Below are 23,324 nucleotides of genomic sequence, written 5' to 3'. Positions count from 1 at the left end.
AGCGGATGGAGAAAAAAAAATAAAAGTCCCTGACATATGTGCGCAAAACAAAAGTCTTTAGATCACAGGTGCCCAAACATTTTTTTGGGAAAGGGCAAACCTTGATTGAGAGCCGTTGCAAAAAAGAAAAGTTTTTTTTTTACATTTATCAGATGCTTTTATCCAAAGCGACTGCATTCAGGCTATATATTATATATATATAATGTGTTCCCTGGGAATCAAACCCATAACCTTTTGCACTGTTAACGCAATGTTCTACCACTGAGCTATATTTGTATATATAAATACTGATTGTGCATAAGTGAGTCAATAACACAATGATAAATTGAGACTTTTTATTAGAAAACATGTGCACATTATAATATTTGTGTACACAAACAAGCATGTTATTTGAAGACAGCTCAGAAAAAGCTAATTTTTTGCCATCATTCAATAGTAATGCTTCATTCTCGTGATCACTCACAAAAGACCCCCTGAATTAAATAAGAATGATATTTCTGTCTTTTTTACTGTGTTCCACAGAGAGCGTGATCTGTAATGTAAGAGCCTGAATGCTTTAAGCTTAAAGGGGCAATATTCCACACATTTCCATACAATCCTTCTCTAATCTTCATCTATTCTGTACTCAAAGTTATAATCCTGAGTTGGTGCGCTTTCCACATCAAACCACTGGTCAAACCAGGTGTCTATAGTTGAGGTTTCTGTTGTGGTGGGTGGAAGTGTGGTTGTCGGAGTCGTCGTTGTTGTGGTCATCTCTGTGGTCGTGCTGGCTTTCATCCTCTCCATACGCAGCTTCCGCATGCGCATCAGTCGCAGACGGCGCAGACGTTCGTTCTGGGGGCCCTCAGCGGCCCCTGTGCTCTCTACGTTGACACGGTTGTTGGGGTTCACAGGGGTGTTGGCAATCAGTCTTGGCCTCTTCCTCCCCTGGGCCATGATTTGTTGAATTCGAGCCCAGTTGGATTTGGTCAGAGTGAAGCTGCAGGGTGTTGCATTAGCATCATATCCCACAATGCAAAGACGAGTCTGAGAAGAATAACCATCAGCTCTTGCAGTAACACGATACTCGCCCGGGTTGAGAAGCCGCCAGTAATCGCCAGTGGCAGCTTTAAAAAAAGAAGAAGTTTGGATTAATATACCATACTAAACAAAAATATGCCACATCAAAGCAGCAATTCCCTACTTATTTGGTCGGGCCGAACCACTGACAAATAATAATACAATACATCAAATAATAAATTTGAAAGTCAATTCTCATACAAACTTGCAATTTAACCTGTTAACTGCCACCTGGCCCCTCTGTGGGTCCCCAACGTTTTCTTCACCATATTACAATTAAATCCTAATCTAATCATGACAAACTATATATCGCTGGAAAGGTCTAAGACTTCTAACTAGATATTTTACCAATCTTTTTTTGTAAAAAAATCATGTAGGAAAAGGAATAGATTAATTTATAGCAAGAACCTACATCATAACAGGAGTTCTGACCTTTGTCAAAAAAGTCTTCTTTGTTGCCTTTTTCTCTATCACACTTAAGAAATCATCAGAAATTATATATCACTTGAAAACTTTAAATCTCAAAATGCATCCTTTGAAACCCATTTTAAGTTTAAACATTGCATTACAATGAAAATGGTACATCAGAATCATCTTACAAAATGTTTTCAGTAATGCATTATAAAAATTTAGGTTTGGATCATGCCTATGTTCAAAAATGTGAGTGACAATTAACAGGTTAAAGAAAAAGTTTTTTGAGAAGGTAATTCAAAATTGTGACAATAAATTTGAAATAGAAATAAAAGTTTGGATATAATTTGTCTAAGTTTTTTGTCGAAATTTAAAAATAAATATATACGAATAATAAAAAGAATAAAAAGAATAAAGAATAAAACGATATGATATAAAATGAAATAATATAATATAAAAAAGTAGTGGTGTGAAATGATTAATCACAATTAATCCAAAATACAAGTTTTTGTTCACATAGTATATAGTGATTATGTTTACTGTATATAAATACACACACATTCATGTACATATTTAATAAAAAAGCTATGCTTATATATTAAAAAAAAAAAAAATATATATATATATATATATATATATATATATATATATATATATATAAATTCTATGAATATAAATATATACATGTAAATATTTTTGAAATATATACTGTATGTGTGTGTTTATATATACATAATATATATGCACAGTACACACAGATATATTATGTAAGTAAAAACTTTTATTTTGGATGCAATTAATTGCGATTAATCGTTTGGCAGCACACAAAAAAGTCAGAATTGTGAGAAATTAAGTCAAGATGCAAACTCGCAAATTCAGAGGGGAAAAAAAAGACAGAATTGCGAAATTGCGAATTGCAATATTTTTTATTTTATGGTGAAAAAACAGGCTTTAATATGAATTGGTTACCTGTTTTGACATCATGTTTGATTCCTTCCACTGACACCGTGGCATTTGCTAGAAGATTCCCATCGACGTCTCTCACAACTCCTTTAATGCCTCGATGCACCTGTGGGTCAAATGATCAACCGTTTTTAAAGCTTTGTCGCTGTTTTAAAATGTACATTTTATCTGGAAATATAAATTCTGCATCCGTCCACCTCATGGCTTCAGCCACTATGCCACAAAGAGATCTGATGTGTATGTGTTTTATAACCTGCTCAATGAAAGCCAGAAGAGCCTCTCGGTTGTTTTCCCACTCCGATGCCAATTCGCTTTCATGAGGAAACTTATCACACCCAAGAAAGATGGAAATCTCAAAGCAGTTGGTGTGAAGATAGCTGAAGTCATTCATGCCTAAAGCAACACAGAAAAGTGAAATTGTGAAAGATGAGAGGATATGTTGTCATTTTATTTATAGAAAAAAATTAGTTTTCTATGTCAATGCAACAAATATTTCTGCAGACCTACAGAGGAATTATAATAGCACAGTGTCTTATAATTAGTGTTGCTATCTACATTTGTAATTGGCTTGTAAAAAGTGTTTTAGTGCATGTTTAATGGACTTTTTTTCGTTGCATTTACACAGTTCTGAGACCTATGATCACATATTTCTAAAAAGATGAAGACTCTCCCCCTTAACTGATCATTACAAAGAGATTTGTGGAGATCTAATTGTGATCACCAGTGTTGATTGGTTTTATATTTATGAATGTTTAGAGTATTGAATTGTATTATTATCTGTGTATTTATTTTAATGCTGTCAAACGATTAATCGCTATTAATTGTAAGTTTTTGTCGACATTATGAGTCTGTACTGTGTTTTTATTATGTGCATTTAAATACAAACACGCTTGTATATATTTAAGAAAAATATGCTACGTTTATATATTAAATGTATTTTATATACTATAAAATATAAATGTATATACATGTAAATATCACTGTATGTTTGTATTTATATGCACATAATAAATAAACACAGTACACATGAGTATAGTACGTACACAAAAAACATTATTTTGGATGCGATTAATCGTTTGACAGCACTAATCTATTTATTATTTATTTTTATTATTTCTACAATGGCATTATCCATCTGTAAATGTGTACAATATTGCAAAGTTTTTCTTTTTTTTATTTGAATTCTTTTAAAATTGTTTATTCTTATTATTGATTTTGTAATTTTTTGCTTGTTTGTTTGTTTAATTATTTTGGCGGTAAGGGTTTTCATGGGTGGAACGGGAAAATTAATATTCTTAATTGTATAAAATGCTCTGTTAAACGGAAAAAAATATATAAATGTATTTTTTGAAGAGGAGAAAAAAAGAAAGAAAGAAAACTATACGGTTAAACTTCTTATCATCACATACTGCCCACAACCGGCTTCCAGCTGGCGCGGTTGATGATGCCCTGGCCTCCCGTGACGTCATCCGTGTGACAGGAGCCGCGCTGGTTTTCCGTCATGGTCAGGTGGCTGTGCGCGTACGTCATCGCGAGCCAGCGGAACAGGTTTTCGTCCGCCGTTTCGCGGAGAGCGCCCTCGTTCTGTCGCTGAATCCTGGCCCAGGTTTCTTCGTTCATGTGCTGGTACTCGTGCACCGACTGACCTCCTCTGTCGTCTGTGGCCCGCGGTGGACGCTGCATGTCGAAGGGGTACGTGACGAGCTTCTCTCCGCCCTGAAGATTAGCGCCCAAAACAAACGGCGTCCTCTCCATCCAACTGATGATTGCCTTAGTTTCAGCAGCGACCTAGAGTTTAGATTTGTTAAGTAAATGAAACTCTGAAACTCAAAAGTACTGACACGCTGCCTCCAGATCATGATTATGAATAATATACTGAGTTCTGTTCAATATTAGTTTTCGTTATGAATAATTGTATCAAGGTTTGGTTTCCAGCTAAAGTATCCAAACATATTTACAGCAATATACATTTGATAATATAGAAAATAATATGCTAAGACAGTTTTTCTTACCCCATTGGCAATTTATTTGTTCTTATCTTTTAGCATAAACTTCACTCTTAAATGTAAATACATCTTGTGTAAGTAAGTTAAAATATTTTGCATGTTTAGATATTGGGACACGGTGAGAAAAAAAATATAAGATTGGGGGGGGGAAATATTTTTATTGCTTTTGCATTCATTTGCAAAATATTATGTTCACTGAAAAGTTTTGCGTTAATTTACAAAACATCTGCTTTAACCTCCAAAACATTTGCGTATCTTACAAAACTATTGTGTTCCAACAAAAACGTTGCATTTGTTGAAGACACATTTTCTTTTGCCTCTAAAACATTTTCGTTCTGTTACAAAACTTAACTCCTTAATACAACATACAACATAACTCCTTAAAACATTTTACTCACAGAGCCATTGAGAAAATTCTCAGGAATGGGAATGTGGTGATTGGGAATGACCCGTGGCACCCATCCCCTGTCCTCCGCACCCCACAGAATACTGTTTAGGTCTGGGAAGTTCTGGAAAATATCATATCCCTCCTCTGTCCAGTGGCCCAAAGCCCAGTTCCCCATCTCAGAGCCCTAGACAAACAAGCATCCGCCCAAATAAATACTCGCATGATAAAGAGAAATGCATGGGTGGAGAACAGGGAATGTTTGTTTGAAAAGTTTGTCTCACCATCTCATAGGCCAGCTCATAAGCATCAGGGTTCAGCGAGGGCACTAGATGGATGCGTGCGCTCTCCACAAGGCGGTGGACTCGTGGATTGTCATCATTGTATTCCTTACAGAGGAACTGCATCAAGAGCAACAAAAGTTCCCTGCCCAGAACTTCGTTCCCATGAAGCCCTGCTGTGTAACGGAATTCGGGCTCACCTTTTAAAAACAAGGTTAGTTTAAATTGAAATAAAACTTAGCAAACTAACATTTTGTAAACAACTGTATTTGTACACAATGAGGTTGAAAAAGGTTGAAACCACATTGAAAACATGGGAACTTTTAACTTGAATTGTTAAACTAAATATATGGCACTAGACCACAAAACCATCATAAGGGTACGTATTTCAATATGCATAATCTGAAAGCTGAATAAATTAAGCTTTCCATTGGTCTATGGTTTGTTAGGCTCTGACAGTATTTTGGTTGAAAAAAAATCACCTTTAAAGTTGTTCAAATGAAGTTCTTAGCAATGCATAAATTAAGTTTTTACATATTTACAGTAGGATATTTACAAATTATCTTAATGGTACATGATCTTTACTTAATATCCTAATGATTTGTCATAAAAGAAAAATCTATTTTGACCCATGCAATGTATTGTTGACTATTGCTACAAATATACCCGAGACTTAAAACTGGTTTTGTGCTCCAGGGACATGGACAAAATGTTTTTATTATTGAATTAGAAAACTGTAAAATAGAAGCATTTTTGCTCTCATTCTAGACTAATAAGAAATTTAAAGGACACTCATTTTATTTAGAGTAACAGTTTTTGGTTTTGTTTATTGATGTAGCCCTCTTGGAAACTACCTGTCTCGTGTTCTCCAGGGTTGTCTGAGATTTCCATTGCGTACATCTTCAGCCCTTGAGAGCTTTTTCCAATGTTGTATATTCTGGTGATGTTGGGACATTCTTCGTTGATCATCTTCATCATCTGTTTATATACATACACATTTACATGAAAACTCTCGCAGGATAGCAGCTTTTCAACAAAACCACAAAAGAGTCACAAGATAGAGTTCAAACTTCACACATGGACATGTTTTGACGTGTTTCTGAACCTCAGCGTTGACCCCAGTGACCTTGAAAATAGCTGTGTGGCTGTAAACGTCTCACCTGTCTCATCTCTTTGTAGTTGTGATGCCTGTAATCAAGATCATCTGTCGGTGGAACATCGTTCTCGGTTGGATAACTAGCTGGAAAGAGAAAATCATTTGAGCTATTAGACTTATGTGACAAAAATATGATTACAAATGTATTTAAAAATGACATATCAATTTTTTTTTTTTATGACTTGATTATAGAGACCCATAGAAAAACTAATACGCTGGAACATCATAATCATGCATGACATTAAAATGTTTTAATTAGAAAATAAAACATAACAATTCTGGCATTTAAAGTATAAAATTATTGTAAATAAATAAATGACATTATTAATAAAATGTCAAAAATTCTGATCATGATGAATCAATATTATGAGATTAAAAGAAATATAAAGTCAATATAATTTTGACAGTATGTCAATTTAGATTTTTTTTGTCTCATGACTTTGTGTGACATTATTTAATTTTCATGTCATGCTTATAAGTATGTCATTTTCCATAAATTGTCAAAATTTAGCTTTTTTTCTCAGAATTATGACTTAGTGTGTCATATCTCATCTGACATACTTTGTCTCAGAATTATGGCTAAGTATGTCATAATACAGATTTGTTTTTAACTACAATTAATATTCATAATTTAGACTTTTGATAATTATGATTTAGTAGGCCTATGTCATTTAAATTTATCTCAGAAAAATTACTCTGTATGCCATAACTTATTTTTACCATAATTATTACTTTTTAAATCATTACATTTTATTTCATAATTTATGACTGACATAATTGTCATGCAAATTTATCTCATAATTATAACCCATAAATACATCTCAAAATTGACAGTTTGGAGCAGGTTTTGGAGCAGGTTGGCGAATCATTTTAGTTAGTGTGTGGTTCGCGAATCAATTAAGTCAGATTGGGAGTTCGGAGTGGGTTCGCGAATCATTTGAGTCTGCTTGGGAGTTCGGATTGTGAATCATTTGAGTCAGTTCGGGAGTTCGGAGCGGGTTCGCGAATCATTTGAGTGAGTTTAGTGTTCGCAAATCATTTGAGTCAATTTTGGAGTTCGTAGCGGGTTTGCGAATCATTTGAGTCAGTTCGGGAGTTCAAAGCGAGTTATATAGAACCCCAATTAACCCTTTTTTCTAAGAGTGTTGTCCAGTGTTGGGCAGTAACGCGTTACTGTAACGCAGTTACTTTGACAGTAACTAATACTGTAACGCATTACTTTTTAAATAAATTAACTCTGTTACCGTTACCATGCATTGTCCGTTACTTTTTTTTTTATTAATTAATTTTGACTGAAGTGCAGCCTAACCTGTTTGCAGCAGCGACGCATTGTAGGATCCAATCAGTGTGCTCAGATTTTGTAAACCGTACCCTCGGTTTTTGAATATGTACCCACAAATTCATAATCTGCGCCACACTTTCGCAATCAGTTCCCATGGATTTGTAAACTGTAGCCTACTCACGGATTCATGCAGCAAGCTCCTACATGTTAACATACAGTTTTAATGAATATCATTATGTTGAATGGGTCTACAGCAAAGTCTCTTAAGTGATTCTCTGTATGTTTTTCTCATACAGGTGAAACATTGTTGAAAACATGCAGCCTGTCTCTACTGTGGAGTCGCCGGCTTTCAGTCAGCTCCTTAGCATGATAACATAGATTTAATTTTGAAACAGCATTTATATATATATATATATATATATATATATATATATGTGTGTGTGTGTGTGTGTGTGTGTGTATATATGTATATTTGTTTCTCGAAATTGATTCTGAATAATTCAGATTGCTTTCATTTATTTATTTCAAAATGTTTGTGTTATGTTGTCCATTGTTGATAGTTTTCATACTTAAGCTGTGAAAGGAACATTTTTCAGGGCTCAGCCCAACAGCTTTTATGATGCAGAAGCCACTTTAGTTTTTTATTCTGAATATATTATTCAGGTGTTTTGTTATTTATTTCAGAAATCCTTGTGATATACAATATTCAGTTTGTGCTGGTCTGCCTCAATCAAAATAATGTTTAAAAATACTTTCTGTTTTACTTTGTGTTTGTATAGACCATAACGCATAAAAGCGCATTAATGGGAAACATTAAAGAAAGTTCTTTAAAAAATTTACTTTTAACAGTAATGCATTACTTTTTGGTGTAAGTAATCAACAAAGTAATTGAGTTACTTTTTGAATTAAGTGACTAGTAGCTGTAACTAGTTACTATTTCTTAGTAACTATCACAACACTGCTCATAATTATGATTTAGTTCGTCAATTTAGACGTTTTTACTCATGAATTAGAATGTCATTATTTAGAACGTTTATCACAATAATGTATTTTTAACTCATAATTTTGGCTTTTATATCAGAATTATAATTTAGTATGTCATTTAAATTTATCTCAGAATTATGATTTAGTATGCCATAATTTAGACTTTGTATTACAGTTATTACTTTTAACTGAGCTTTATTTCATAATCATGATTTAGTATGTAATTTCAGTTTATCTCATAATCATGACTTTTTATCTCAAATTTATGATTTAGTATGTCAGTTTAGACTTTTTGTAATTCATGATTTAGTATTCTATAATTTAGACCTTTTATCTTGTAATTATGACCTTTTTATCTTTTAATTATGACTCATAATCTCATAATTATGATTGTCTCAGAACTTACATTTTATCTCAGAATTATGTCTAAGTATGTCAGTTTAGACTTTTTAATTAATGATAAAGTATTCCATAATTTAGACCTTTTATCTCTTAATTATGATTTTTTTTATCACATAATTATGACTTTTTATCTCATAATTATGACTTTTTATCACATTATTTAGACCTTTTTATCTTGTATGACTTTTTATCTTATAATTATGACTTTTTATCACATAATGTAGACCTTTTATATTGTATGTATGACTTTTTATCTCTTAATTATGACTTTATCACATAATTATGACATTTATCTCATAATTATGACTTTTATTCCATAATTATGACTGTCTCAGAATTTACATTTTATTTCAGAAGTATGTCAGTTCAGACTTTTAAATTCATGATTTAGTATGCCATAATTTAGACCTTTTATCTCGTAATTATGACTTTTTATGTCATAATTTGGACTGATAGCATATAAATGTATTTTGTAGCATTATATCAAACTAATGAGTACTCTGTCAGACTAAGGTGAGAGCTGCAGTGCTTACTGGGTAATGGGCAGCCGAGCACCTCCAGCCTCATACACAGACTGCCGTTCCAGCTCTGCGGGAGGATACGGATGTAACGCGCCACAACTGGATACGAGAACTCGGTCATTACTGGAGTGTCTTTATCCACATTCCCATAAAAGAGCTGTAGAATAAAAACAACAACAGAATTTGGCAAAAACCAAGTATTAAAACAAGTCAAAATCTCAAAATTTAATTTGGATGCATGATGTTTGATTATAATATACAGAGGTGGCCAAAATGATTAGAACACTAGTATTTTCTCCAGCTAAAGCAATAGTGTTAAGTCAGTTTTTATATCTTTTGCTGTAGTGTGTCAGTAGGAAATATCAGATTGCATTTCCAAACATTAATTTTTTCCATTAATTGTAATAATCCAGTGAGATTTTTGTTTGCTTCACTCAGAGATCTGATCTGATCATCATCAATATGTCTGGAATAAGATGAAGAAACAGAACAGACTCAATCCAGAAGAACTGTGGCAACATCTCCAAGATGCTTCAAGAAAACATCCTGAAAAACGATGCGCTAAAAGCTGCTTTAAACGCAAAGGATGCTCACACCAAATGTTAAAATAATTTAGTTAACAGAAGTTAACTGATAAAGAAAATCCATTTATGACATTAGTTTGACAGCATCCTCATCCTACAGCATTTTTACACAAGTGTCTAAACGTTTAACAGCACTGTAGCTTTGCAGGATGGTTTTTTTGAAGCATCTTGGAGATGTTTGCACAGTTCTTCTGGATTGAGTCTCAGTTTGTTTTTCTTCATGTCACTACAGACAGGCTGATGATGATCAGATCAGATCTGTATGTGAAGCAAACTCAAATCTTGCTGTATTATTCCAATTAATGGAAAAATGAATGTTTGGAAATGCAATCTGATATTTCCTACTGACACACTACAGCAAAAGACAGAAATAACTGACATTAAACCATTTTTAACTGCTGGAAATACTAGTGTTCTTATCATTTTGTCCACCTCTGTAGATTTATGCTGTTTTAACATGAAGTATGTGTGAACTGACCCACTCAGCATAACCATCATGAAGCACCGTCCAATCACGACTGTCGTTACTGAAGGCCACGAAATACGACGACACAAAGTCATCACTAAAAGAGAGAATGGTTTGCAAGTTAGGCGTCTCATTTTCTTTCCTGTGATCAGAAAGAGTCCAAATGTTTTAAATGATGTCTTACTGTGTATCCGAGCTCCTGCCCTGCGTGATGACGCCGGTGAACTCAACCTCTCGATGTGCGTTCACCTGAAACCAGTGCTCCTTCTCTTCTGTATCAGCACACCACGCTCCGCCGTAGACATCATCCTCATCAGCTGAACTCTGGAAACGGGATCACTTCAAAATCAATTTATTTTCTTGCATTCATATACAGATATTCCCTCAAGTTATGAAGAGGGGAGATTAGAAAATGATGCAAGCCAGACTTAAGCATGCATTGCTCATATGAGCACCAAAGCTCAATATGTCTTATACTTAGCTGCTCTAGTCAGTTTGGAAGTAATCTGTTTTTGATTTAAAATATTAAATAATCCTGTTTATTATTTTAGTTTGATAAATCATTTTTATTTCTCAGATAAATATATCTTAATTTTAATTATAGGTTGTACTAGAACAAGATAAAGCATTGGAGTATTTTTAAGCATATTTGCTCTTCTTTTTTTAATTGATGAAATTCAATTTTAAATGTAAAACATACAAACTATACAAAATCAATCTTGTAGTTGGTGTAAAATGTTCATAATCTTATTCAATTCATATTGTCTACACTTTTCTTGTCGAATATAATATTTCAGACTAACCCATAGATTTCTGTTGGCGGGAAAAGATCCTCCTTTATGTTCTTTTTGCCACAATTAATTATCTTTGAAGCATATTTTGATGGATTGTAATTGTTTAAATCATCACTATGTAGCTTTTGGTGCTCTAGAATTTTAATAAAATGTATTATTATAAATAAGTTACCATTATAAACATTGTGCTAATTCTGAACACAGAACAAAGTGCTGCTTTACTCTTTATTTTTCGGTTGACTTTATGAAAAGTTTTTTTTATGGCCAGATCTAGTTTTAGAATTTTTATCTAAGAACACATTTAAAAATCTTCGTAGCTCGCATGGCGTTAAATCATAAAGATACAAACAAAACATTTTTTTTTTTGGCACAGCTGTTATCAATATGCAACATCTGGATAATTGTAAAACTATAAGATGGTATGACTGTTTAAGTACCTGCATGTTCAGACGTCCTCTCAGAGCCGAATATCCATGATGAGACATAGAAGATGCCATAATCTGATCATCCTCCACTCGATGAGACTCCATGCCAAGAGGAGGACACTCTGAAAGACAGGAAATAGTCTCATTCTTTCGGTGATTGGAGCACTGACAGCTGTATTTTAGACACTGACTGTCTTTCATTTTTTACAGAGGAAACCAGTTGTGCTGAACAAAGGCTGAAGCTGGAGCCAGCAGTGGTTTTAGTCTGAGTCCAAAAGGCTGAACTCCAGCTGGAAACCTAAACCTTTGCGTGGGAAGAACATGTCGGCTCTGCCTTGGGCTCAGAGTTTGTTCACTGAACTCACAGAATACCAAGTCTGCGCTCACAAAAATCCTCTTCTCTAAAGAGGCCGTGTGTTTCTGCTCTGATTATAATATGTTTTGTGGCTGTTTTCCAGAAATACTCACTCTTTGGCTCTGCATGAGGAACCGTCTGCTTTCTCTTCTCCTCCTCCTCCTCTTCCCACATCTTCCGTAGTTTTTCCGCTGTGTAAAGGAATGGAGAGACTGAGACTCGAAATAGTTGGTCGTTTTTAGCCTCGTTTCATAGTAAATCTATTCAATAAATGCCAGCAAAAAACATGTATTTGTCTCCAGTTTTCCCGTGAAAAAAAAACAAGAAATATCTGTCAAATAACTGCCAATGGGTAAGAAAAACAAGTTTAATTATAAATCAAATAATTTCAGTCAGTTCTAGCACTGTTGCTTTAGAGAGCTAAATATGGTAAAATAAAAAGCAAACTATTTTCTTCAGTGCAAAAAAAAAAACAAACAAAAAAAAAAACACTGAAAATAAAGAAAGGTAAATGTGCATTAAAAAACTGAACTCGATTAGTTTGTAATTTATGATTATTTAATCATTTTCCATCTTTTTATGAATATATCCTGCTTATAATTATCAATGAATTAAGAACATATGGGATTTCGCCAAAAATAAGTGTGTGTGTGTGTGTGTGTGTATATATATATATATATATTGCTTAAAGAAACAAAGTCATGCATTGCTGAATTTATTTATTTATTTATTAATTGTTTTGCCAAAGTAAATCTTTAACAAAAATACTAACCGGACAGCTAAATACTTTCTAATGAATAAATCAAAAGGCATTTTTCACTACTTCTCATTTACTGCAGACCACCCAAAAACAAGCCACAACCTACAGCACACATGCAATAAAAGCAGATTCTCTTTCATTTCAACAAACATTAAACTGATTTACACACCCTTCTCCTCTTTGGCCTTTCTTGCTTTTTCCAGCTCTTCCTCCAGCTTCTTTGCCGCCACTAAATTTTCAGAAAGAAGCAAATTAGGATAAAATATACTAAGCATTCGAAATGACAGATTTAAGCAGATTTCATAGAAAAGATTGAAATGGTGCCAACGTACAGTCAGAATAATCATATTCCTCATACCAAGGGGCAACTGTTCGAGGAGTGCTAGTAGATTCCTCTAGATAGGAAAAAAAATAATTCATTTGACAAATGTGATTGAAAGAGAATACAACATGTTATTTATTTGCATTGCATTTCCTTTTTGCATTTCACCTTAGTGCATAAATTAAATTGCATGTAAAATCAGTTTTAAAATTTTGTCTGAATAAAATGTGAGTGATGTTTGTGGGTGCAGAACTCCACACTGAGTGTTTTGTTACATGGCAGTTTTTTTTTTTTTTTTTCTACAAGTGTCATCTTTCCCAGACTTTTCTGGTGTAAATTGGTGCTTAATTACCTGGGATAGGTAAATATATACTTGGGTCATCAGTGCTAGCCGGCTTCTTGACTTTAGGGATGAGGTCGGGTTCTGGAACTTCATCTGTCAGATGATAATAGTTAATAATTATTGGTATTTTCAGACTTTTAGATTTTTTTTAAACATGTATGTATATGTATAACACTATACCTTGTATTATATCACCTTTGCATCAAAGTAAAAAAAAAAAAAAGTTTACGCTAACAGTGTTTCTAGTGCAGCGTCTAAGAGGGGGACGGTGAATTTGACATCGTTTTCTTTTCTGACTGCTCTCTCAATTGTTTTCCGTGAAAACATGAGTTTTTCTTTTGCTGTTTGAGCAAATGGGAATGCAAAAAATGAGGTACTCTCCAATATACTGCCCTCAAACTTTGACCAACTATGCCGACTACCGCTGCTGAGAAATGTGTAAAAGGTTTATAGTAAGTAAATCCACCTCACCAACTAATTACTATTAAACAGTGAGGCTATATAGAGCTACTGCAAAAATGCAAGTTCAAAGACTAGATTTTTAAAGCACTTTCTCTGATGCTTAAGGATACTCAGCATAGATATATACTCACTGATCTAACCAGAGAAATAAGCTTTTTATTACTCTGTTTGAGCTAAAATTACAACATTTATGGCACAGTTGTTTTCAGATTTCTTTGGTGGTTTCAAACATGAAATTTTATTGTAAGCTTAGTGAAAAGTTTTGGAGAATTTGATGTTTCCCCATTTGAGAGGTGTTTCAAAGATGGCCGCCTAGTGATATGACTTGTCTTAAAGGGACTTTGACATGGTTAAGTACATTGGAAAAGTTCAATGGAATTTCCTCGTGAAGCCAAATTTGCTAGTAAAGAAACTTTTTAGGAGTGTGTGTATGCTGCTGCAAACATACGTCGGGCGTCCCAGTAATCCGGATCGTGCTCTTTGATTGTAGGCGGTGTAAACGCGTCTTTCTTGCTGTGGACGTCTACTGTAGGTTAAATACCAAAGAAACCAGAGACAAAGTGTGAATAGCAGTGTTTTGAACAGAAAAGGCAGCTAAAAGGCTGGAATACAATATTTGTATGTACAGATTTAATTCCATCCAATTGAGAGAGGTCATACGTGTTTTATATTTTGGGGTGATTTTACAACACATTATTTTTAGGGTTTGTTTTTCCTTTGCAAGCATCTACAAAGTGTACACTAAGTGTATACCTAGTGTAAAAGTCATGTAATGTATTCCAGCCTTAATGTGCTCTGTACACAACAACCCAAGACTACTAATTCAATTTTTACATCCTGTCTAATTGAGGCCATATGAAATTAAAGGTAAAGTATGCATTATGCTCATGATTTCTATGTGGTTTCTTCTCCACGCTCAAGATCTGGACTCAAGTCCTTCTTTAATGTAAGTGTGTGGGATTTTTTTTTAATAATGTTTACACTCCTCAGGAAGTCCGTCAGCCAGTGACTTATAATTAGACCCACTCTCATTCTGAGTTTTCAAACAGCTCCAAAGATTTCAAGATCTAAAATTAGCTCAGAAGGTTTTAATTGTAAGTGTGTTGTGTTGTATTTGTTGTCATACCATGATCTGGGCCAATGGGTTTCTCAGTCTCTGTTTCCTTTGGATCTGTTGGAAATACTGAGCACAGAGACTGTATTTAAAGACTTTTAAAGACCACAATAGCATTTACTTTAAAATAATAATGTGTTGAAGGTTGTGCAAACATACACGTGTCCCATCCCAGCTCCCGCATCAGTTTCTCCTCCTCTTCCTCCATGGTTGGCTTTCTGGTTGGTTTAGTTGTTTTAGTCGTTGGTGTTGTGGTGGGCTTTGGTGCTTTTGGCTTTTTGGTGGGTTTTGGAGGCTTGGGTTTCTTGGTGGGCTTTGGTGGCTTGGGTTTCTTTGTTGGTTTTGGGGGTTTGGGTTTTTTGGTGGGCTTCGGTTTCTTAGCTTTGGCTTCCTTCTCAGCCGCCTTCTTTGCCTTGGCTAGACAACAAATGAGGAAATGATAACCACTGTCATGCAAGTTTGGGTTGTTTTTCTATACCCTTAAATCACAACTGTCCAAGAATTAATGAATTACATGCATAAAGGCTCTAACGAAAAGTCCTGCTGACAAACAAAAAGGGTCAATTTTTTTTTGGTTTGGTTTCAGCTATATTTGTCTTTATCTGTGAATGCATGTTAAAAGATATGATGCTTTTCCATAAAACAGATACTCTGATACACTCCCCAAAAATGTAAACAAAAACAACTAAACTCTTACCTGGTGCTTTTCTTTTGTACAGATGGTGTTTTATCTTCACATGAAGAAGTCACACTGACATATTGGAATTATGTCAAACATAGTTGTTCACATTTAACAAATCAAAGCTTTTAGAAAGTTTTACAGTTGTCATAAACTTCTGAAAACACTCTGACGGAGAAAGCAAAGCTTGAAATACTATCTGATTAAATCCAGACCATTGGAAAAATAAATAAATCACTGCTTAGCGTGGATGAATTACTACACAAGCTTATGTTTAAATGCTTACTGTCAGCACAGAGTTGTCGAAAGATCTTTTTACTATATTTAAAATGTTTTTTCTAGACATGCAATGTAATTAAATACTGAAAATTGAGACTTTATGCTTTTTCTTTTGAGGAAAACATGCAGTAATTTGTTAGTGTCTCAATAATGCTCCACATTCATTTTACAGCAAATTGGCTCAGAAAGTTTGGGAGAATCATGTGAGACAAAGTTGATACTTCAATGCAAGATGATTGAGATCTTCCGAGCTATAAAAGAGCAATTATAACTCCCTCAGGATGCTGTGTAACTTCCTTTTGTTGATGATTTTCAGGCCATGCGACTGAAGGAGAGCTGTCACACACACACACACACACACACACTGCTGTCTCAAACAGATCAGATTTAAGCGAGTGTTTCAATTCAAACCAAATGTCGGCTCCGTCTCTCTTCCTGTCTGTGTTTCCCAAACCTCACAGGACAGAGAAGCCTGTAGAAGGTTTGTTTTCGTATTCAAGGCCCGTAATGTTTTCAAAAACCATCTGTGATTCTCATTCAACCCTTTCCTAGCCCAAAACTGTAATTTCTTTCCCACATGCCCCCTTCATCACAGTTTTTTTTCCAGATGAAAGACAAAAAGAAGAAGAAAAAAACAGCAGCATAAAGTATGTCAGTGGACTGACCAGTCATGGTTTCACTAAAAAAATGTTGCATAACCTCAAAGGAGCCAGCGAAGCTTTTGGTTAAGCCAGTTATTTGTCATCATGACAAAGCACAGCCTTCTTCTCCTGCATGAAACTGGGCTGCATCCACCAAAATCCTCACCAAATACAGTCTAAATGTCTTATTCTACTAAATGTTCAGCATTTTATAAAACAACTCACCAGCTAATTGCTCCTCAGGTGTCTTTTTACCCTTCGGTTTTTGTTTTTCAACCATCTCCTCTTCTCCAGGTTCATCCATCTGAGTGTCTTCTGAAAATCCATCCTGTAGATCTTCTCTTTTTGAATGAATCCCACTGTTTTGGCTCAGTTGGATGCTTCTTGTTCTCTGGTTGGGCTTGGCAGCATTAACCAACTCTTCATTGATAACCAATGTCAAAATCCAGCACAGAGCAAATAAAGCTGCACACAGAGGAACCCTCGGTGCCTGCATGCTCCTCTGCAATCTTCTACACCAAATTCTTCTACAGTTTAGAGATGGTGTCTTTTTCAGTACTAAGTGTTTTGGAAAAACAAAAGCTAGTCAGCCGGGACTCGTCAGATTGTCTGTGAAAACTAGTTCATCCAAATGTTTGGAGACTGCTGGAGATGGACTCAGTGGAGCTAGCGTGGAGGTCGCATGTAATGTGGATTGTGGCAGTTTTTCCTCTCTTCTAGTGGAATGGAATTCCGCTGACATCCCCCTCTGAGTGAGTGAGGAGGAGGACAAAACCCACAGAGAAAAAGAGGAGGAGACTGAGAGACAGAGAGAGAGAGAGAGAGAGAGAGAGGGAGGTAAGTACACTCTCAACCCTTCCAAAGATTTTTTGCTCACCAAGGCTGCATATTTTAGATCAAAATTACACATAAAACGATAATATTGTGAAATATTATTACAATTTAGAATAGATGTTTTCTATTATAAAATATTTTATTCAAAGCTGAATTTTCAGCATACTTAGTGACACATGATCCTTCAGAAATCATTGTAATATAATCAAGAAACATATCTGATTATTATCACAATGTTGAAAACAGTTACGCTGCTACATATTTCATGTGGAAAAACTGATACATTTAATTTGTCAGGATTCTTTTTATGAATAAACATTTCAAAAGAACAGCATTTATTTGAAATAGGATCTTTTGTAACATTATATATATATATATCACATTGCAATAATTAGATGTTTTGGATAATGTGTTTGTTAAAACTTAATAATTCTTAAATTTGCCATATATTTTCTTTGAAGAGAGTCTTGTTTGCAGAAATAGCACTCTATCAGTTGTTCCTTCTTTATATATATATATATATATTTTTTTTTTCTCTTAATCTTCAGTGGTTTTCGAGCATGTTTGCCTTGAAGAGCTAATATATATTTTTTAAGACTCCATTCCTGCTTCGACTGGCATGAAGCAAACTGATTCACAATCTGGAAAATAAAAGAAACTACTATATGGTTCTCTTAAAACCATGAAAAGCAACTATTTATTGATGTGCCAGTGGACATCTGATGTTAATCGAATCCATGTGCAAAAATACAGACAGATGTGTTCCTGTTTGACTCATTTGGAGTAATTTTAAACGTTTGCTCATGTTCATCATCTTCTTCCATCATGAGCCAGGAGACTAGCTGTGAGTCACTTCTGTGCTTATCATTTGATTTCCTGTCTGACACATCTTTCTGCTCTCCATATGAAAATCAGTCTGCTTTTTATTCACTCGTTTATGAGTTATGTTCTTTTTTACATTTAAGTAGAAAGACTGATGATTGAATTTAATATATAAAATGTACACATTTTCACACACACACACACATTTGTTTTTGTGAAAAGTGGGAACATCCCATAGGCATAATGGTTTTTATACTGTACAAACTGTATATTCTATGGCCCTACACCAACCCTACACCTAACCCTCACAGGAAACTTTGTGCATTTTTACTTTCTCAAAAAAAAAACCTGTGTCAGAAAACCTGTAATACCTGTGTCATGCCTATGTCATTATACAAAGTTGTGTCCTGATGTCACAAAAACACGCCCACAAAAACTACTAAAAATCAATGTTTAGAGTGTAAATATCAGCGTCGACAGGGATGCACGTGGGCAGGTGCGCATGCGCGAATGAAATAAAACATGCGCTGGAGAAAAATAATTTTGGATCATTTGTTTACCAACACCTGATAATGCCATATCAGCGGTTCATATTGACAAAAATTCCATTCAAACTAAAAGCATACATTTAGGTTACGTGCGGCCGGTTTCAAAACTGTGACACTTTATTCAATGACGCGCTTCACTTTCATCTGTGTTAAAAAAAATAAAAATAAAAAAATAAATTGTGTCTGATTTTAGGTTTTAAAATTATTAAAGTAAATATAAAATCTAATAAAGTAAAAAAAATAAAACCCAAATATTAGTGTTGTATTTTTTTGTGTACTGTAAAAAAATAAATTAAGTGAAGTGAGCCTATGTGTAAGACTTCCGGTTCATTAGCTGCGGGAAATAATGAGAAGAATAACAACGTGCACTAAACGGTAAAACTGTTTGCATTACAAACCAGTGTTTGCTCATAACATAATACATTAAACTGATATGGTAAGACACACGTTTTCAATATTAAACAGCAAAACGATCGGTTTTATACCGCTAAAAAAAGTAGTAAAAAATGCAAAAAAAATATAAACTTTATTGTGCCTCTTACATTCACTTACTTTAAAATGTGGTATAAAATACAAATGTAAATGACATTATACATATTATTACCATAAACAGACATTAAATATTACATTAAATATATTGCTAGTGTTCATTCATTCCTTAAAATAAACTTTCTTCAACGGAAATGCTTCAAGAACATTTATGGGTTCTAATTTACAGATTTAAAAAAATCTTGATTCTTCAGATCAGTCTCTTGGTCTCATCCCAAAAGAAGTAGACAGTAAAATAAGATCAGAACATCACGAGGGTGTGGTGGTGAGGTGGTGTGTAATAATGCACAGGGTTTGCGTGATGTCCAGGCAGCGCATAAATACAAGAGTTTTGCATGAATGCTGGATGTGCGCAGTGTTTCTGCTCCTCTCCTCCATGACCTTCTTGTTCCTTCTTCCATTTGGTGCGTCGGTTCTGGAACCAGATCTTGACCTGTGTTTCGGAGAGACGGAGGGCCGTGGCGATGCAGTGGCGCTCAAACACTGACAGATAGTGGCTGTTCTGGAAGCTTCGCTCCAGGATGCGCAGCTGATCCAGTGTGAACGCGGTGCGGATCCGCTTCGATTTCCCCTTCGCGCCAGAAACACTGTTTGAATCTGCTGGGTTTTCAGATTCCGTCGTCTTTGCACTGTCTTTATTTGCAAGTGAACAAACTGAAATGTAAGAAAATATATAAAAAATATATAATGTTATTTTATATATGTATAATTATTTTAAGTAAAAAAAAGGAAAAAAGATAACATTAAAACATGATAACACAAAGTTTTGAAAAAAAAATGTTTTTTTTTTTAAATAAATGATATAAAGATGATAAATGCTTGATCAAGCCACGTGACTTTCGTCCGTCTGTCCGACTGTTTATTTGCATTGTGATTTATCGTCAAGTTTTTTTCTCTTATTAAAAAAAGGGTTTAAAAAGTTTACATTGCATAAGTTTTGTTTTGATTCTCTTTCCTTTATGATTTATTTTGATTAAGTAAAAAATAATAAAAAAGAAATAGAGCTAACACAATTAAAACGTAATACAAAATATTTGAAAATGTAATATATATTTTGGGATGCATATATAAATATATGCATATATAAAGATGATACATGCTTGATTAAGCCACGTGACTTTCGTCCGTCCCCGAGTGTTTTTTCTTTCCTTTATGATCGATCTCGAAAAAGTCACGTGAGGACGCGCGAGAAAAGTGATTAGACAGAGTCCTCTTCTGTACAATTTTTAATTCGAAGATTAGAAAATTGATTTTTTTTTTGATGCCGTACACAGCTTACTTTCTAAAAGATGTTTTGTTTACAGAACGTACAGTGAAATATGTTGCTCTGCTATGCTATTTAAGTTTTTGAAATGCACGAATGGCTGAGACTCACTTGAGTTTTCCCGCGTGTTGACGTCTCTCTGCGTCTCCTGATGTTTCCCGGTAAATTTGGAGGGATCCAGAATGTCTGCGATGGAAAAAGAGGTTTTTCCCAGCACTGGTGAATTGCCAGTTTCTTCATGCATCCTGACAGTCTCTTCAAGTGTGTCCATAAACTCTGAATCCCGTGATATCTGAGCAGATCGCTTATATACAGCTCAGACAGACGCGTGTAAAATTAACATGTTTAAAGATCTCAAACTCCTCCTTTACACGCTTTAACATCTGAATGTGTCTCAGTGGGTGACACGCTTCCTTTGCCATTTATTGCCCTGCATCTGGTTAAAATGTGCCCTCTTCTGAAGAGTCGTGTCGTTTTTTGTACCAGAGCTTGTCGTTATTTGCAATTGTGTGATTTTACGGCGGTCGAGCGCGTGAGAAGCTGTTGTGATGCTAATTAATCGACTAAAGTCTTCCAGAAGAAAAATACTTTAAAGTTACTTGCTTTGAAGACATGAGAAAACCGTTTTATTTAATAAAATATTTAGGCTACATAATAAATATTGAATAATACAAATTGGGATGCAAAACATAAAATAATTGTGATAAAAATAATATATTTATGTAATATAATATAATAATATTTTAATATATATATATATATATATATATATATATATATATATATATATATTATATTTTATGATTCAGATTCAATAATTCAAGTGACCGAATAAAAAAGCAATACATTTGAATGGAATACAGTAGTAAAATGTTTTTATAAATGAATATCAAAACCAACAGACACATTTTTCTTTAAAAGGACAAAAATGAGCAACAGTTAAATATTTCAAAACAAAATAATTGTATTTACACATTTAAAATAACCTTTAGAAATGCATTCACATTTTTTATATAGGATATATATATATATATATATATATATATATAATCATTTTGTGTATTCATGTGTATTTGTTTTAATTGCCATATAATATTGTATCATTTCATACAATAATTAAAAATACATTTATTTTTTAAATATTGAAATACAGATACAAAATTAAATACACAAATAATTTTATTTAAAATGAAAATATGTTTGCAATACAACTGAATGCAAAATACCTGTATTTTATCATTTATTACGCACTTTTAAAAAAAAGCTTTATATGTAGAAATATATTTTGTCCTTTGGTGTATATTTATGTGTATTTGTTTTAATTGACATAATATTTGCATCATTTAATAATAAAAAAATAAAATAAAATAAAAGATTCTTTATTCAAACCAAAGATAAAACTGATAGAAATAGACAGACTCTGTGCGTCTATCTGCTCTGCACAAAACTGAGCAACAGTTAAGCATTTCAATAAAATATAACTGAATACAAAATGCATGGATTCTCTCATGGAGTGCTTTAGACTGTGTGTAAAAGTATGTGTAATTGTTTTAATAGCCATGTTAAATATACCACTTATGCATGCAAATAAAGTTTTTTGTAGGTTGATTTAATGTTGTAATGGATCTAATGCGGCAGAAAGAGTGCTGGTCTCCTGCAGGATGAGTGTGTGCTCAGTAGGAGCCTCCAGACAAAGGTCTTATGATGCTGTAAATAATGGCTGAAGGCTCCAGAGGTGGCCCTCGGCGGCAGCTGCCAGCCGTCAGCACCATCTATACTGCTGGTATTCACTGCTCGAGGCTTCGCCGGCCCACCGGGACAATTAGCAGATGTCACCCGTGTCTGTGACCCTGCCTGACCTGCGCCTTTGTCCCAGCGGTGAGGATGAGGAGGAGTATCAGCGAGGGGCCTTCAGCTTCATCACACAGCAGAAGATCTCCAGCGCTGCAGCTCAAAACCCATTAACCTCATTAACCTGCGCTGCTTCTGTCTGACACTCTTTTGAAGTTAAACTCGTATCAATTATTGACCACCGCATGGGTCACCAAAGTGGATTTTAATGCAGGCCTATTATTTTGAAAAATGCTTGAAATTACCTTGAAATGCTCTGAAGTATGTTGATTTTATCGTGCTGGATACATAATCTTGAAAGTTTCATACTCTATTTTTTTAAACACTTTGTTATGATTACAAAGTAATCATAACTAAGGTTATGGTTTTATATGGAACCTTTTAGGGGTTCATTCATGATTATTTTTTTGTCCTTTCCGGATTAAATATTTCATATAATTGACAAAAAAGTCACCCATGAATACTGAAAAAAACACACCCAAAGTGCACAGAAGTCATTTATTTATATTAAAAAAAATAATTACTATTACTGAAAGAATGCTACTGTAATTTCAAAAATTCAAGGCTTTTAATATACAAATCAACCTTAAAACACCAACCATTTAAAAAATCTCATAAATAATGTAAAATAAAATTTCACCTACATCTACATATTACAAAATAAGTCCATTTAAAAATTACATTAATCTATCACTAATAAATAATGCAAATATAAAGATTAATCTAAATTCCCATCAGGGTTAGAACAACTCACAATGGAAATATACAGATGTAGAAGTACT

The 23,324-nt window shown here is 34.1% G+C and overlaps 3 protein-coding genes across 3 annotated transcripts in view; 1 reads left to right on the top strand and 2 right to left on the bottom strand.

Moving 5' to 3' along the window:
* The window catches only part of LOC113110164 (cell division cycle and apoptosis regulator protein 1-like), a 29,461-nt gene extending 17,281 nt beyond the window's left edge, over positions 1–12,180 (top strand). Inside the window, exon 8 of the mRNA XM_026274195.1 lies at positions 11,930–12,180. Within this exon, the coding sequence (XP_026129980.1) occupies positions 11,930–11,948 (19 nt within the window). The 3' untranslated portion in view covers positions 11,949–12,180. The remainder of the gene's footprint in view (positions 1–11,929) is intronic.
* On the bottom strand, positions 322–17,434 carry aebp1a (AE binding protein 1a). The gene is made up of 20 exons (XM_026274189.1): positions 16,900–17,434; positions 15,235–15,492; positions 15,088–15,144; positions 14,410–14,487; positions 13,509–13,592; positions 13,167–13,229; positions 13,004–13,063; positions 12,188–12,265; positions 11,732–11,841; positions 10,685–10,824; positions 10,513–10,597; positions 9,463–9,607; positions 6,266–6,345; positions 5,960–6,083; positions 5,109–5,305; positions 4,838–5,011; positions 3,843–4,221; positions 2,687–2,826; positions 2,440–2,539; positions 322–1,106 (listed from the first exon to the last, which is right to left on the bottom strand). Exons 1-20 carry the CDS (start codon positions 17,168–17,170, stop codon positions 604–606), a joined length of 3,126 nt encoding a protein of 1,041 aa, XP_026129974.1. The 5' UTR covers positions 17,171–17,434; the 3' UTR covers positions 322–603.
* A 1,342-nt stretch (positions 17,435–18,776) lies between these two features.
* On the bottom strand, positions 18,777–21,132 carry pnx (posterior neuron-specific homeobox). The gene is made up of 2 exons (XM_026274662.1): positions 20,803–21,132; positions 18,777–20,081 (listed from the first exon to the last, which is right to left on the bottom strand). The coding sequence occupies exons 1-2, from the start codon at positions 20,960–20,962 to the stop codon at positions 19,669–19,671; spliced, it is 573 nt and encodes a 190-aa protein (XP_026130447.1). The 5' UTR covers positions 20,963–21,132; the 3' UTR covers positions 18,777–19,668.
* Between the last annotated feature and the right edge of the window lie 2,192 nt (positions 21,133–23,324).

The sequence above is a fragment of the Carassius auratus genome, chromosome 10 (assembly GCF_003368295.1).
Source record: "Carassius auratus strain Wakin chromosome 10, ASM336829v1, whole genome shotgun sequence".
Lineage (NCBI taxonomy): Eukaryota > Metazoa > Chordata > Actinopteri > Cypriniformes > Cyprinidae > Carassius > Carassius auratus.
This window is presented reverse-complemented; position numbering and strand designations above follow the sequence as displayed.